Consider the following 12847-nt stretch of genomic DNA (forward strand, 5'->3'; position numbering starts at 1 on the left):
AGTCTCTTGCTGGCAAGTATTTGCTTGGAGCACAAAGAGATTTATCTCATAGCTTTCATAGGATTTGGTTTTAGCATCAGAGAATCAAAGCTTCGAACGCTACACCCCTCTTAATAGTACGGTGGTCCTATGAATCAATGAAAGAAGAAGAATAACGAAATAAATGCTACGTCTTCACTTCGTCTTCATTCTTCCTCGAACACAGTCATTTGCTTCGGACATGCACCGAACCAATTGCTTCGACTTCAGCAATTTTTAGGGGTCACTCTTGATAGCTTTATCTTCGGTGATAGCCTTCACTACTGCACGGGGAGATTATCTTCATCGTTTGCATCAAACTCCTCGATACATCAGGGACCTGTTACTCTGTGTGCACTAGCAAACACATAAGTCTCATACTGTTTATGTCAACAAACTCCAAAACATAAGGGGCCTATCATTGCACCAACAGTTCCTAACATTCTGGAAAAAAATATGAGTTCGTCGCGAATTTGTGCACTTCTTAGAATGTGAGTGGAATCAAATGCAGATATCCAATTAGGCCAACTCCAACGCACGACCCCAAACGAACATTCATGTCAGCCTACAAAATGATCAACCCCCCTAGTTTTCACGCCGGCAACAAATCCAACGGCCGGCACGCTTGCCAGCCTACAGAATGATCAACCCCAAAGTTCTCTCGCCGGCAACAAAGCCAGCAGTTGGCACCCCTTGCTAGCCTTCAAAATGAACAACCCCCAAGTTTTCTCGCCGGTAACCAAAGGCAGCGGCCGGCACACTTGCCAACCTTCAAAAAGAACGGCCATAGTCCATGGCCGAGTCCTCCCTAGTTCATGTGTCTTGGTCGAACATCTCCTTTTGCCGGCTCTCGAACCAACTTCTTTTCGGGGACATGTTGGTCAAGTCCACGCTCATGATTGCTAGCGCCACCTCTTTTGCCTTGTTGTCAGCATTAGTGACCTCAATCGTGAGCTTCTTCATTTGGACGGCCTCCTCCATGTCGAGCTTCCTCCTCTTGGCGGCCTCCTCCATGTCGAGCTTCTTCGTTTGGAGCTCCAAGTATATCTTCATTTGCTCCTCCTTTCCTTGGCGCTTCCTCTCATCCCTCACTTTCTTTTGAGACATCATGCCATGCAAAGTTTCTTGCAAGGTGATAGATGCCGCATCACGCTTCTCGTCAATCGTCGTTTGGACGGCCTCCTCCATGTCGGGCTCCCTCCTCTTGGCTGATTTAATGTCGAGTCGCGCGACCCTCCGCCGGCGTGAGCTCCGGCCACGACTTCTTCTTCATCGCTGGTTGCGGGTTTCTTTGGGACGCCAACCATGGAGGTGGGAGGGGATGGGGAGTGCGGGAGGGTTTTTGGGAATGAGAGGGAAAGTGGGCGCGATGTGTCCCCGACGGGCGGGCCAGGGGAGGACAAGGGCGCGCATCTCGCCGTCCGCACGTTGTCCATTTCGGCGCAAATGTGACCCAAATTTGGGCCGGGAATGGGCCGGTGGTGTACAAAAAACGGGCGTTTGTCCGTTTGCTCCTGTGCGTTGGGCCGTGATTTGTGTCCGTTTACCCGATGCTACCGGACCATTTGGGGTCATGCGTTAGAGTTGGCCTTACGAACAATCGGAAAAGTTCACGCTATATTCAGGATTTATAAATGGAAGAAAACAAGATGATATGACAATAAGCATTAAACATGTGAATACCAAACAAAAAAAATTTGGTCAAGATATAAATGGAGATATATAGTAAGATCATTATTTTAAGCATGAGTCCAAAATACGTTGAAAACACATGTGTGTGCAAATATTTGGCAAAATCATTTGGTTTGCTACCAACATTTGACATTGCCAATATTTGTCAAGCCAACATTTGGCAACTTTTTGTGAGATTGGCAACGAGAATTGGCAAGCAACCAATGTCTAGCCAATATTTGGCAGTTACCAAAATTTGGCGTGCCAACTTTTGGCATCAGACCAATTATGCTCCAAGTGACCGACAAGGAATAAGGTTATCATTGAAAGAAAAGCACTTTCTCGTGTGTATAAGTTTCTAAGTGGAAAACATTCATCACAATTTGCATCCACAAAGAAGCTCGCGGACATAAGCTAGTTGCTGGAGATAAGAGCATGATATCCATGAGCGAATCCATTAGACACATGGCGCAAAATGGGCTTGTTTGCATAACAGTGAATTAACAAGCATAAGAAAAATACCACTAGTAAAGAGAGTATTTTTTGCAATTTCATCAATATTGCACGTGAGAGCACTATGAGGAATTGATATGCAAAAAATTGCTTAATTTTCATCATATTTGGGATAAATAGATGATTTATAAATGCCCCTGATATGCTTCTTCTCAAATGTCACACATGTTTCCACAACTCAAAACGGTGCCCAGGCTCATCTGTGAATAGTAATTTTTTTTAAACAATAGTAAAAACAATCCAAAAAAATAAAAAAATTAGGCATCCAAGATGCTCATGTGGGCAAGGTGCATGCGAAATTTCATGATTTTTGGACATTTGAGGAGCCGCATGTTCTAACTATCTGAGGTTTAAAGAAAAAAAAAACACAAATTCCCTAACAACTATTCATGTCATGAGGCAACTCGCCGGATTAAAATGTAGCCGAACCGCGCCATAGATGACACGTGAGCTGACATAGCCTCACACAACATATTTTATTTATTCTGGAAATTTCCATATTGTATTTGGATCATGTTGATGTCATGCTATTTTTCTTCCTCCACTCCTCTCTGTTCTCTCTTTCCCCTCGTATTAGCTCGGGTGATAAACGGAATTGAAGATTTTAGAGAGAGAAAAGGCAAGCTAATTGCAGCACCACCATGGAATGCATGTTCCATCAATAGCTAAATTTCATGATTCAACTGATATGGCAACAACAAACCTTATCAGCTAGAGTAACATTCTAAACACCGTTTTTTTTTCTCGCAAAAAAAATGGCTCAGGTGGAAAATGCATGGCTGACCTTGTTCTCAAGGAACGAAACAAAATGGATCAGGTGGAAAATGCCGAGTGGCATCGTCTGCTTAGATGTGATGGTGAACGGCCAAACTTATGCCACATCACACGAATATGTAGCAGCAAACCTCCCCAGTCAAGTATTAACCTAAACCCTTAACGACCGTATGTATTTCGAGTGCATTGGTATCCGGTGCCAAAATTGAACATACACCTCCAGTAGGATGACCGCGGATGTATGTATTACACTCTTTCATCTAACACGCAAGCACGGTCGCCGCCTCGGCCTGCTTTGTGTTGCTGGCGATGGTGAGAGGCCCGTTGAGAGAAGACTCACTTCTTCTCCGCTGCTTTATGGTCTGGAATCTTCAGTATGCCACCGTCGATGAGCGGCTGCACCTCGGATTTCGCAAGATCCTTCACCTTGGAATCCGAAGATTCCAGATAGGCAGCCACCACCTTGGAGCTGCAGCAGCGACCAACAAATTCATCAGAGTATCAGCGCATGGTTTCCTTTTTTTTTTTCAAAATACCAACTCAGCAGTGCAATGAAGTACTTAAATTGCAACGGGTAATTGAAATTTTATTCATCGCATTTGCATGGTCCACAAATTTGATGGACAGATTAACAACTGACATATCGATGACGAGTCATTCTGAGGTACCTGAATCCATCTGCAAATGACTTGCACTTCCCTTTGAGGGCTTTTTTCCATAGGGTAGCAGCAAACGCAGGACAATCAAGTATCATCTTTCTGATTACGCGGCTCGAGTGGTAGTTATCAAAGGCATGCTCAACATCTTCTGTCCTCGGGCGTTCTGCGTCAGAAGCTATAGCATTGTGAAGCACGTGGATCCTGTCGGTGACCCCCTCCAAGACATTATTTTTTCCACCTACAGCAACCTTGGAAAATTGGGAATACAGAATCTCAGCAGGTGCAATCATGAAGCTCTTCAATAGTCAATTACTCATTTGTATCAAGAGTTAGACCAATAAAACAATAGTTAAGGTAGGTTTGTGTCTAGACTGGAGTGCCGTTTTCTTTTACAGGAGGTTGATTCATCATTAAGGAACAGTGAATAACAGTAATACTACGCGGCATAAGGACCAGCACATCCAGAGAAAAGGTCCCATCAACTCATAAGAATATTTTCAAATTGTCAAATAATAATCAGGGACAATGCTTGTCTCTTGTGAAGGTCGTGGAAGTAAAAGCATATTTATCACAAGTAGCTCCTTTCACGAAGAAATAGCATAGATGAATGAATATTCTCCCAAGATACTGCCTATACAGGTACAGGTAGAAGCATGGAGCATGGACCAAGGAGATTACCTCGTATAATACATCTTTGCCGAAGTTTGTTCTAAGTAACTCTCCAACATTTTCAATGCAAGTCTCGATGAGAACCTACAAAGAAAAAATAACACCTACATTATTGCTTGGATTAGCGGATACGTGACTGTGGGAGCATAGTAATGTCGGGATCAGGGTGTTATGTGACTAATGGGGCGGAGTAATGTTGCGACTAGGTTTTCTTTGACAAATGGTCACCTTTAAATCATAATCCCAAAATAAGTGTCGCTGATTTAGTACAACTTTATATTAACTTTGCACTAAATCAACGACACTTATTTTTGTACGGAGGGAGTACTAAACTACTGCAACAATAAATGTAGATCTCTTGAGGTGGGAAACTACATACTCCAAAAGAAATGACGTTGAATAAATAAATAAAAAGTTAAATACATGTTACAAGTATCACCTCAAAAAGCTCGCTTTTCACCAACAGTTCTTGCCGCCGTTTAAACGGGTCCTTCTTGCTATCAGATGCAACCAGTGTGTCTTCTGAACCCCCAGGTTCTTTGTCAGCTACATCATCCAACTTACTATCCAAGTTAACTTTAGTAGCACTCTCTGATGCCTCATCCTGAAACAAAAAAAAGCAAAATTTCTGGGGGCCTGTCTCTCTTCAAAGTACTTAACAGTTAATAGAGTAGGTAACTTGCCTTTGAAACAAGGGAAGGCACACTGTACTTCAGACAAATCAAATCAGTCGGAGTCAGATAACGTGAGCAAAGTGGGTGAAGTAGCTGCAGCAATGGGCGTCTCCCGTTCTGCTCCAGCAAGGAGCTCAATCATAAATAGTCTCATCTCTCATGTGGGTATAACTAATACTCCCTCCATCCCAAAATAAGTGTCTGGACTTTGTACTAGCTCTAGTACAAATTTGTACTAAGCTCAAGACACTTATTTTGAGACGGAGGGAGTAGCAAATAAAATAAGGATATCAGAAGCTCGTTATTCCTTTTACCTTGTCAAATATGAGTTCCTTTAACTGCTTTGTCAGCTCATCAATTACAACCTACAAATATTGAAAGTAAGCTATAAGCACATGAACGGCTGCCTCTTCAGATTGCTTGTAATGGCAGCATAACACTTGCTTCAAGCAAACGATTGGTGCTGGCTAACCTTAGTAACAAGTTTTGTGTCATCAACAATGGAGAGAAGACAAGCAAGGAACTGGAGAAAATAAGAAATGTTAGTTTAGTCGATGATTAACTACTTGGAAGTATAAAACCATCTGAAATTACTGTGGATTAGGAGAATGTTCATAAAGGTTAAAGCATAAAATTTACACAGTACCATCCTATTTAAACACTAAAATAAGCTATTACATATATAGATATCACTTACAAGGCATCCATAATCACCAAGAGCAAGCTTCATATTCTGCCCCTTCAAGCTTTTGATAATTTTCTTCCTATCCTGAAATGCATTAACATGTTAAATGACAAAACCACACTGGAAATAAGCAAGAATGAAAAGAAATACTGCTGGAATAAGCAAGAATGAAAAGAAATACTACTGGGTATGCAGCATGAGGCACTAACTAATGCACGGGTCAATTTGCATGACTATTTAGTGTCTCTGAAATCTACAGGAGTTATTAATAGATAAACATTGGAAAAATCAGATGAGTTGGCAAAGTTAAACCAAGTGATCGCTCTGAAATATCTCTTTTAGATACAAATAAGAAAACGGAAAGAGACAAGAAAAAAGAAAATGTACCTTCGCACTGCCATGCTTGAGGCAAGCAAGTCCTATTTTTAAACCTTCCCTCGTCTGCATGATCCGAATGAGAAGTGGTTCTGAAGATCTTTTCTTCTTAGCTTTTGATTTCGTTGGTACTTCAGCGACCCCTGATAGTTCATCTCCATCTACGACAGATGACCCTTGGGTAAGATGGGGGATTAACTGACGAATCACATCCGAGGCTGATGTCTACAAAACACATGCATATATTAGATAGTGCGATATGCTGAAGAAACATTTCACTAAAAAAGGAGAGCTTTGTTATAAAGATAGGCCAATCACGTCAATGAAATACATTTACCTTATCCGCAATTGTTAAGTACTCCAATATGACCGTGTGAACTATGGAATACTCAACAATACCCTTTTCCAAAAGTGGCTGGATAACAGTAGTCATATACTGCAGGACAGATGATTTCTGTAGTCCAAGCTTGGAAATTGTTTCTAACAAACTGAAAAAGAAAGTTGAACTTTAGTATATATTGAACTAAACAAATAACTGCAGCCACCTATGGCAGGATAAATGGGTGACTACAAAAATATTTCCCTCCGCCCAAGTTAAGTTTTGAACAGAGATGTAACAAAAGTTAACAGGACACTACAAAGCAGATGTATGACAAGACATTATAGCATGCCAACCTGCATGATTTTTGTTCAGTCAAGTCTTTGAACAGCTGAAGCTCAGTGGAGTACAATTCCAACAACAAACTTCTTTTCTGAGGCGGCGTCGCCTGATGAAAGGCGCAATCAACAACTGCAAGTAAGAGTGCATCTCAATGTGAGATTACCATGTACCCCTTTACTTGTATATAGCAAATAGAAACGCATGAGTACAGCGGTATTCAACCATTAACTCCTGCTGCTCTTATACACGACAAGTACCTACCCCTTATGACAATAACACATAACAACACATACCTGCGGCTCCTATTGTGTGACGAAGTAGAGAAGCGACATGACCATGAAGGGAAGAGATGAACAAGGCAAGCTGTTTTTTAGTGGCTGCAGTCACAAAAAAAAAAGGTATGTTAGTCAAGCTAAGGGTTATCAAACAAACAAGCAACATTCTCACATATGAAAACATACGGGGTTTTAGCGAATCATAGAGAAATTTACCAAGTTTTATGAGCTTCTTCACAAGGAAAACAGCGTATTTCTTGCGAGAAAGATGGAGCAAATGTGGCTGCAGGGCAACAAAAACAGCATCCCTCTCTGGCTGTGAGCACCACTTGACACATGTCTGAAAAAAGAATGGTGGCTACCAGAATAAGCACCAAAACACCATAAGCAGCGCACTCATAAAGACTGATGATCGTCAACTTACTTGAAGAACACGTGCAGTTACATGGGATCCAGCAATTTCGAAATATTTGCCATCCATTTTACGGAGAGCCTCGGTTACTAGCCTGTAGAGATGATGACAAACCCATCAGCATAAGAAGTTGAACATAAGTTGCAACTCACAAGACTTTAATAGTGACACTTACTTGGATCTATTCTCCTTGCTGACATCACGACATCTCATCTTTTCCCATAGTACTGCGAGTTCCTGTCGATATTAGGTGTCAACAGCACCCCAAATTAGAGTTGCCCAAGGTAGGTTACTGAATCATCGTAAACAGAGGCGACGGTTCAAGCAGGCAGTGGTACTGTCTATTACTGGGATTACTGGGATCAACGCCAGTTTTTGCTTCACTATCAAAATTAAGTAATGCCATCAGCAGAACTGAAAATCCAGAAGATGTAATACTCAGATGTCTATTATTTTGGTTAGGCTACAAGCAGTATTAAGTGATTGATTATTATGTATGCAGCAAAGCAAAGTGCAATCTGAACTTTGAACATACAAGGAAACGTGATCAGACACACAGCCAGGAGTTGAGATGCGCAATCGTAATCGGAGCGTACAGAGCGGATAGCGTAAATTACCTTCTCGAGGTTGTAATTGGGCTTCCTCTTCATCTTCCTGGACTCGGACATTTCCTGCCACAACCAACGCCATTCCACAGTTTTAGCTCAAACTCAAGCAGCAGCCCGCACTCTAAACCAACACCCATCCTCCAGCTATCACAGCAAAAGGAAAGGAGTACGGACGGAATACCTTGGCAGCGACCCGCTTGTCCTTGGCGGTGACGGGCTGCGGCTTGGGCTTGGCGGCGGGGGCGTCGTAGGTCTTCTTGCGCTTGGCCGCGTCGCCGGGGCCGGCCCCCTTGGACGGCGCCTTGGGCCTCCCCGCGGCCTCGCGCTTCCGCTTGTTGGCGCCCGGGTGGTCGCCGCCGCCGGCCATGGCTGCGCGAGGCGGTGTCGGCGAACGGAGGAGGAGCGGGCGAGCGGGCGAGGGTTTGCCTGGTAGCGCCGGAGGGCAGAGGCCGGGACTGGTTGGCTCGTTCTAGCCTTCTAGGGTTTATCGTACGCATTCCCGGCACGAGTGGGCTTGCGGCACGGCCTGGCCCGCCCATGCCAGCCCATCTTCATGCGGCAACGCATCGGGCCTGCGACACTTGTCGGCCCGCGCATCGTAACCCGGCCGTCGTCCCTTTCTAGACGCTTATTAGGTTGGGCCAGGCCCACAGGCTCGCCTCTGACTGGTCAAGTGGTGGGCAGGAGGGTCGATGCACCTTGAGGTGTGGCGCGCGCGCGGGAGGGTTTTCACTTTTTCCCGCCGTGGAGGCCGCGGAGCGCGCCAACGAACGGGCGAACAGCGGGACGTGGACGCGTGTGCGACCGCGGGGCCTCGATGCGCGGTGCGCAGGGCCGCGCGGCGTGGGGCGTGGGGCGCCTCTTTTTGGGCGCTAGTGGTGTCGGCGTGCGAGCGATCCGGTGCGGTGCGGCCGTCCGTGTGGCCGCGCGGGCGTGCTCCCGACCGCACGCGCCGCCGGCGGCTGGGAGGGGATGGTTGGAGATCTGGCGGATACATTTCCGTGTACGTGGTCGGGACGCGATCGGATAGGCTACTGGTACTGCTAGCCGCAGCCTGTGTGGGCCGTGATCTCGTTGATCGCACGTACCCCTACCCGGGGTCTGGGCTAGTCCACGAGACTACGACTGCGACCCTGCTGATGTTGCCGGGTCACTAGTATGATTTTGCTTGGAGCACAAGAAGCAGGAATCCGTTTGTTGCAGGTTTCTCTTGCTGATGAGGTCAGGTCAAGACCACGTAGTAGTGGGAGTGGGAGTACTTCTTTCCCAAGAAATGTCTTGCGTGCGTGAAGGGTTGTTAAAAGAACGACCGACTATTTCTGGAGCTCGTTTGCTGGTTGGATATCTATAATGGGATATACAATGTCCGAGGAATTTATTGTGTAAAATCATGTTGTTTCAAATATATGTTTAGAACACCAAGCGGTCAGCTTGGTAAGCTACCTACAAAAATTTGCAATAACAGTCGACCTCACACATATATGTATTTTTATTTTAAAAACATGATTTACTTACACAATAAAAAAACAATGTGATATATGCTTGTCTCGTTGACGAAGAATGTTGTTCCGGTGGGGGCGACGTCCCCTCGATATAGAGGGGAGAGTTGTACGTGTGTGTTCGACTATCTTAAAGCTTTGCGAGTCTGTTTGCTTGTCTGCAGCCCCCAAACAGGTCCGTTGGATGTAAGAAAAACTCGCTTCATGGCGTACACGATGGGTTGGCCTGCACGCATATGAACATTAAAGCATTCCATAGTCTCGCTCGTTAGGAACGCTCAAATCAGCCACTTGCAGCAAGTCCAACTGAGTCGGGCGCACAAGGAGAGAATGGCTTACAAAGTGGTGCAGGGAGGAATCGACATGGAGATGGTTGGAGACCAAAATTTATCGGAGTGGAATGTCGTGAAATCAAGTCTCACCCCTCCCCTCTTTACTCGCTCACCTTTAGCAGTAGGACGAATCTAGCCTCAGTTCTCATCATCGACGGCGCCGGCGACGACGGCTTAAATCTCCGGCACAAGGACCTGCTCCCCCCACCACCACCACCACCACCACCATGAGTTGCTTGTCCCCTTCTCTCCTTCTCGTTCACCTCGTCTTCGGCATGGGCGGGTCGCCAACCCCAATGGCGGTAAGCGGCATACAACCACCCTCCGCTATTACGTTGTTAGGTACGGTGTTAGGGTTCCTTTTGCCATTACTTACCGCATCACCAATTTCACAAGGATGAATGGACGAGTCTGGTAACTGAGGCAGCAACACTCATAGTTATGATTCAGGTATGAGTCATGTTGCTCCACAAGAGAGCGATTCATCATAATTCGAAGCTTGTAGCCCGATATGGTCCATTGTTAGCCCGAGATTGGAAGAGGATGTCGAATATGAACTACATCTACAACAACAATGATGTAGAGGCTGTGAGCATGCTTTGGATGCGAATAACACCTTTTGCCAAGCTTGTGGTCACGTCCAAGGATAGTGGGTTGCTACAAGATAACATCCACACCTCTGTGGAAGAGCAAGTATCAGTGTTCCTTCATGATGTGGGTCATAACCAGAGGTTCATAGTGATTCACAACTTGTTTAGGAGATCTAATGAGACAATTTCAAGAATTTTTTAAGCAAGTCTTGTATGCGACTGGTGAACTCAAAGGAGAGATGGCCAAGGAACCAACTGGACAAACTCCTTCCAAATCTGAAAGGGCCCTTGATGGTACCCATATTTCAAGGTGAGCAGTACTCCTAGTTCATGCCATGACATGCTTGTATTGATGAGAGTGAGACATAAAAGTTTTTCCATGCCATCACATGATTGTAATCGGCGCAATAGATGATACTCATGTGACTACTAGAGTGTCAAGGTCACGGGCTGGAGTATACAGGGGTAGAAAGAACTACACAAGATAGAATGTTTGTTGTTGATTTCGATCTGAAGTTCACATATGTGTTGGCTTGCTGCAAAGGGTCAGCCCATGATACTAACATTCTCGCCAGCAGCATGTCTCGACTATCGGGGTAAATATTCTCGGTGCTAATTTCCACCTAGGAGATGTTGGATATGCATGACCGTTCAGGAAAATCAGGTACCGTCTGAATGAGTTATGTTATTGGAACTATCCTAGGACCATTGTCGAATTGTTCAGTCTCAAATGCTCTAGCCTTAGAGTTACAGTCAAGAGGGCATTTGGTGCTTTGAATAGTATATTTAAGATCCTGAATCAGAATGCATTCCACCCTTTCCCCACCAAAGTTTGGCTTGTTCTCGCGTGTTGCATTCTCCATAACTGGATCTTATAATGGTGTTACGATTAGTTTGTGTCGGGGGTGGAAGATGTGATGGCTGATGATGTTGATGACCCCGACCATGGATAGTGTGGAGGCACGTGACAATGAACCTTATAATAGCAAAAGGCTGACGTGAACTGAGGCAATGTGGGCCAGAAGAAGAAGACCCCATTGAGCTATGCTACTATTAAATTTATACTACCATTTGTTAGAAGCTAGGATGGACAATCTTGTGTTTAGTGGCTAGGACCAAAACGGTGTTAATTTGGTATTGTCCATGTACTGTACTGCGTGATAATGTAACCACCAGTGAGAAGGAATGACCACAACATTAGACCATGCACCAACCAAATATCGTGTTTTGCACCCTCATAGCCATAACATCAAACCATTGTCAACCCAAGGTCAAGCATCAAATGACCACGTGATACAATGCAGACAACCAAAACCATGTGCACAACATAGTTTGTAGCATGTATTTTACTTAGCCAGACTGAACCTAGCCACGGATGCAAATATCCCAAAATCGATGCAGGTAACCAAACAACCCCGGTGACTCCAATCTTCAATAGGTGATGTGCGAGTGGGTGCGCACGTGTGTATGGTGTGCATGTGTGTGCATCTACATGCACAACATCTCTTCGAGAAAATGGATGACGGTTGTTTCTTGTTACACATTTCCTGCTTTTATTGACTTAATCCGGCATGTTGTATCAAATATTTGTTTGTTGGAATACCACGTCGAATCACCAAACATCTTGCGATTGAATCAACGGATTACTATTTTCGTGCACCTCCTTCCTTAGTTCTACTCAGTTTTCCCCCGGCCATCTAACAATGCTCACTTTTTCCCTCCTCCACTCGCCCGTGCCTTACAAAAGGCCAAATCGTGCCTTGCCATCCGGTCTAAGACTTTGTGTCACGACCGGATTTTCGGGATAACAATTTCCCAGAAAACGGCCTCTATGCTCACCAGCCCCAGGATTACTGTTAGCTGATGAGACACCAACTTGATTTAAGAGTTCCAAGCAAGGTACAAAAATTATGTAGTACAAGACCATTGTGGCCTAGGAGTACAACATTGGGTTTCTAGTGGTTGATGGCGGAAGCGGTTTGAGGTACATCTGCGTCTATGGGACTCCATTTCCCACAAGAACAGCTGACCAGGATAACTCCTATCTTCGCGAGGCTGCTATCGTCAGAAAGCAGGTTCCGGGGCTGTCGTCGCGATGCTTATCTCCAGGCAAGGAATCTGGCCAAGACAATAGCCAGGGACAAGCCAGTGAGTACGTTTGAATGTACTCGCAAACATTCAGAACACGGGTATAATATAATAAGAGATAATCATACTCCGAAACATTTTTATGACGATAAGTCTGCCATGAATTTAACGAAAATCTGCGATGCACGTGTGCAGAGAAAATATGGACATGCAATACGGAGGTAAAAGAAATGCACTGAACGAGTGTCTAAAATGACTCCTCGAAAGGTTGCAAATAACTTAACAATGCCGCAGTCGGGCATCTGAGCGACACCACATAAAGGGCTTATAAAAGATAGATAAAC

The 12847-nt window shown here is 44.8% G+C and overlaps 1 protein-coding gene across 1 annotated transcript; it reads right to left on the minus strand.

Moving 5' to 3' along the window:
• Window positions 1-3013: 3013 nt before the first annotated feature.
• Window positions 3014-8462, minus strand: LOC123123597 (pumilio homolog 24). Its single transcript, XM_044544133.1, has 17 exons — window positions 8176-8462; window positions 8004-8057; window positions 7562-7623; window positions 7399-7480; window positions 7191-7314; window positions 6993-7076; window positions 6714-6828; window positions 6376-6526; window positions 6051-6263; window positions 5676-5747; window positions 5451-5501; window positions 5293-5343; window positions 4988-5095; window positions 4744-4908; window positions 4314-4388; window positions 3645-3883; window positions 3014-3445 (listed from the first exon to the last, which is right to left on the minus strand). The coding sequence occupies exons 1-17, from the start codon at window positions 8359-8361 to the stop codon at window positions 3313-3315; spliced, it is 1965 nt and encodes a 654-aa protein (XP_044400068.1). The 5' UTR covers window positions 8362-8462; the 3' UTR covers window positions 3014-3312.
• Between the last annotated feature and the right edge of the window lie 4385 nt (window positions 8463-12847).

Source organism: Triticum aestivum, chromosome 5D (assembly GCF_018294505.1).
Source record: "Triticum aestivum cultivar Chinese Spring chromosome 5D, IWGSC CS RefSeq v2.1, whole genome shotgun sequence".
In the NCBI taxonomy this organism is placed as follows: Eukaryota; Viridiplantae; Streptophyta; class Magnoliopsida; order Poales; family Poaceae; genus Triticum; species Triticum aestivum.

Excerpts from the sequence above, each read along its gene's own strand:
- LOC123123597 (XM_044544133.1), bottom strand. The coding sequence starts at position 8,361 with ATGGCCGGCGGCGGCGACCACCCGGGCGCCAACAAGCGGAAGCGCGAG. Across the intron at positions 5,096-5,292 it reads AGGAACTCATATTTGACAAG|AACGGGAGACGCCCATTGCT; the intron begins GTAAAAGGAATA and ends TTGCTGGAGCAG. Across the intron at positions 4,909-4,987 it reads TGCCTTCCCTTGTTTCAAAG|GATGAGGCATCAGAGAGTGC; the intron begins GCAAGTTACCTA and ends TTTTTGTTTCAG.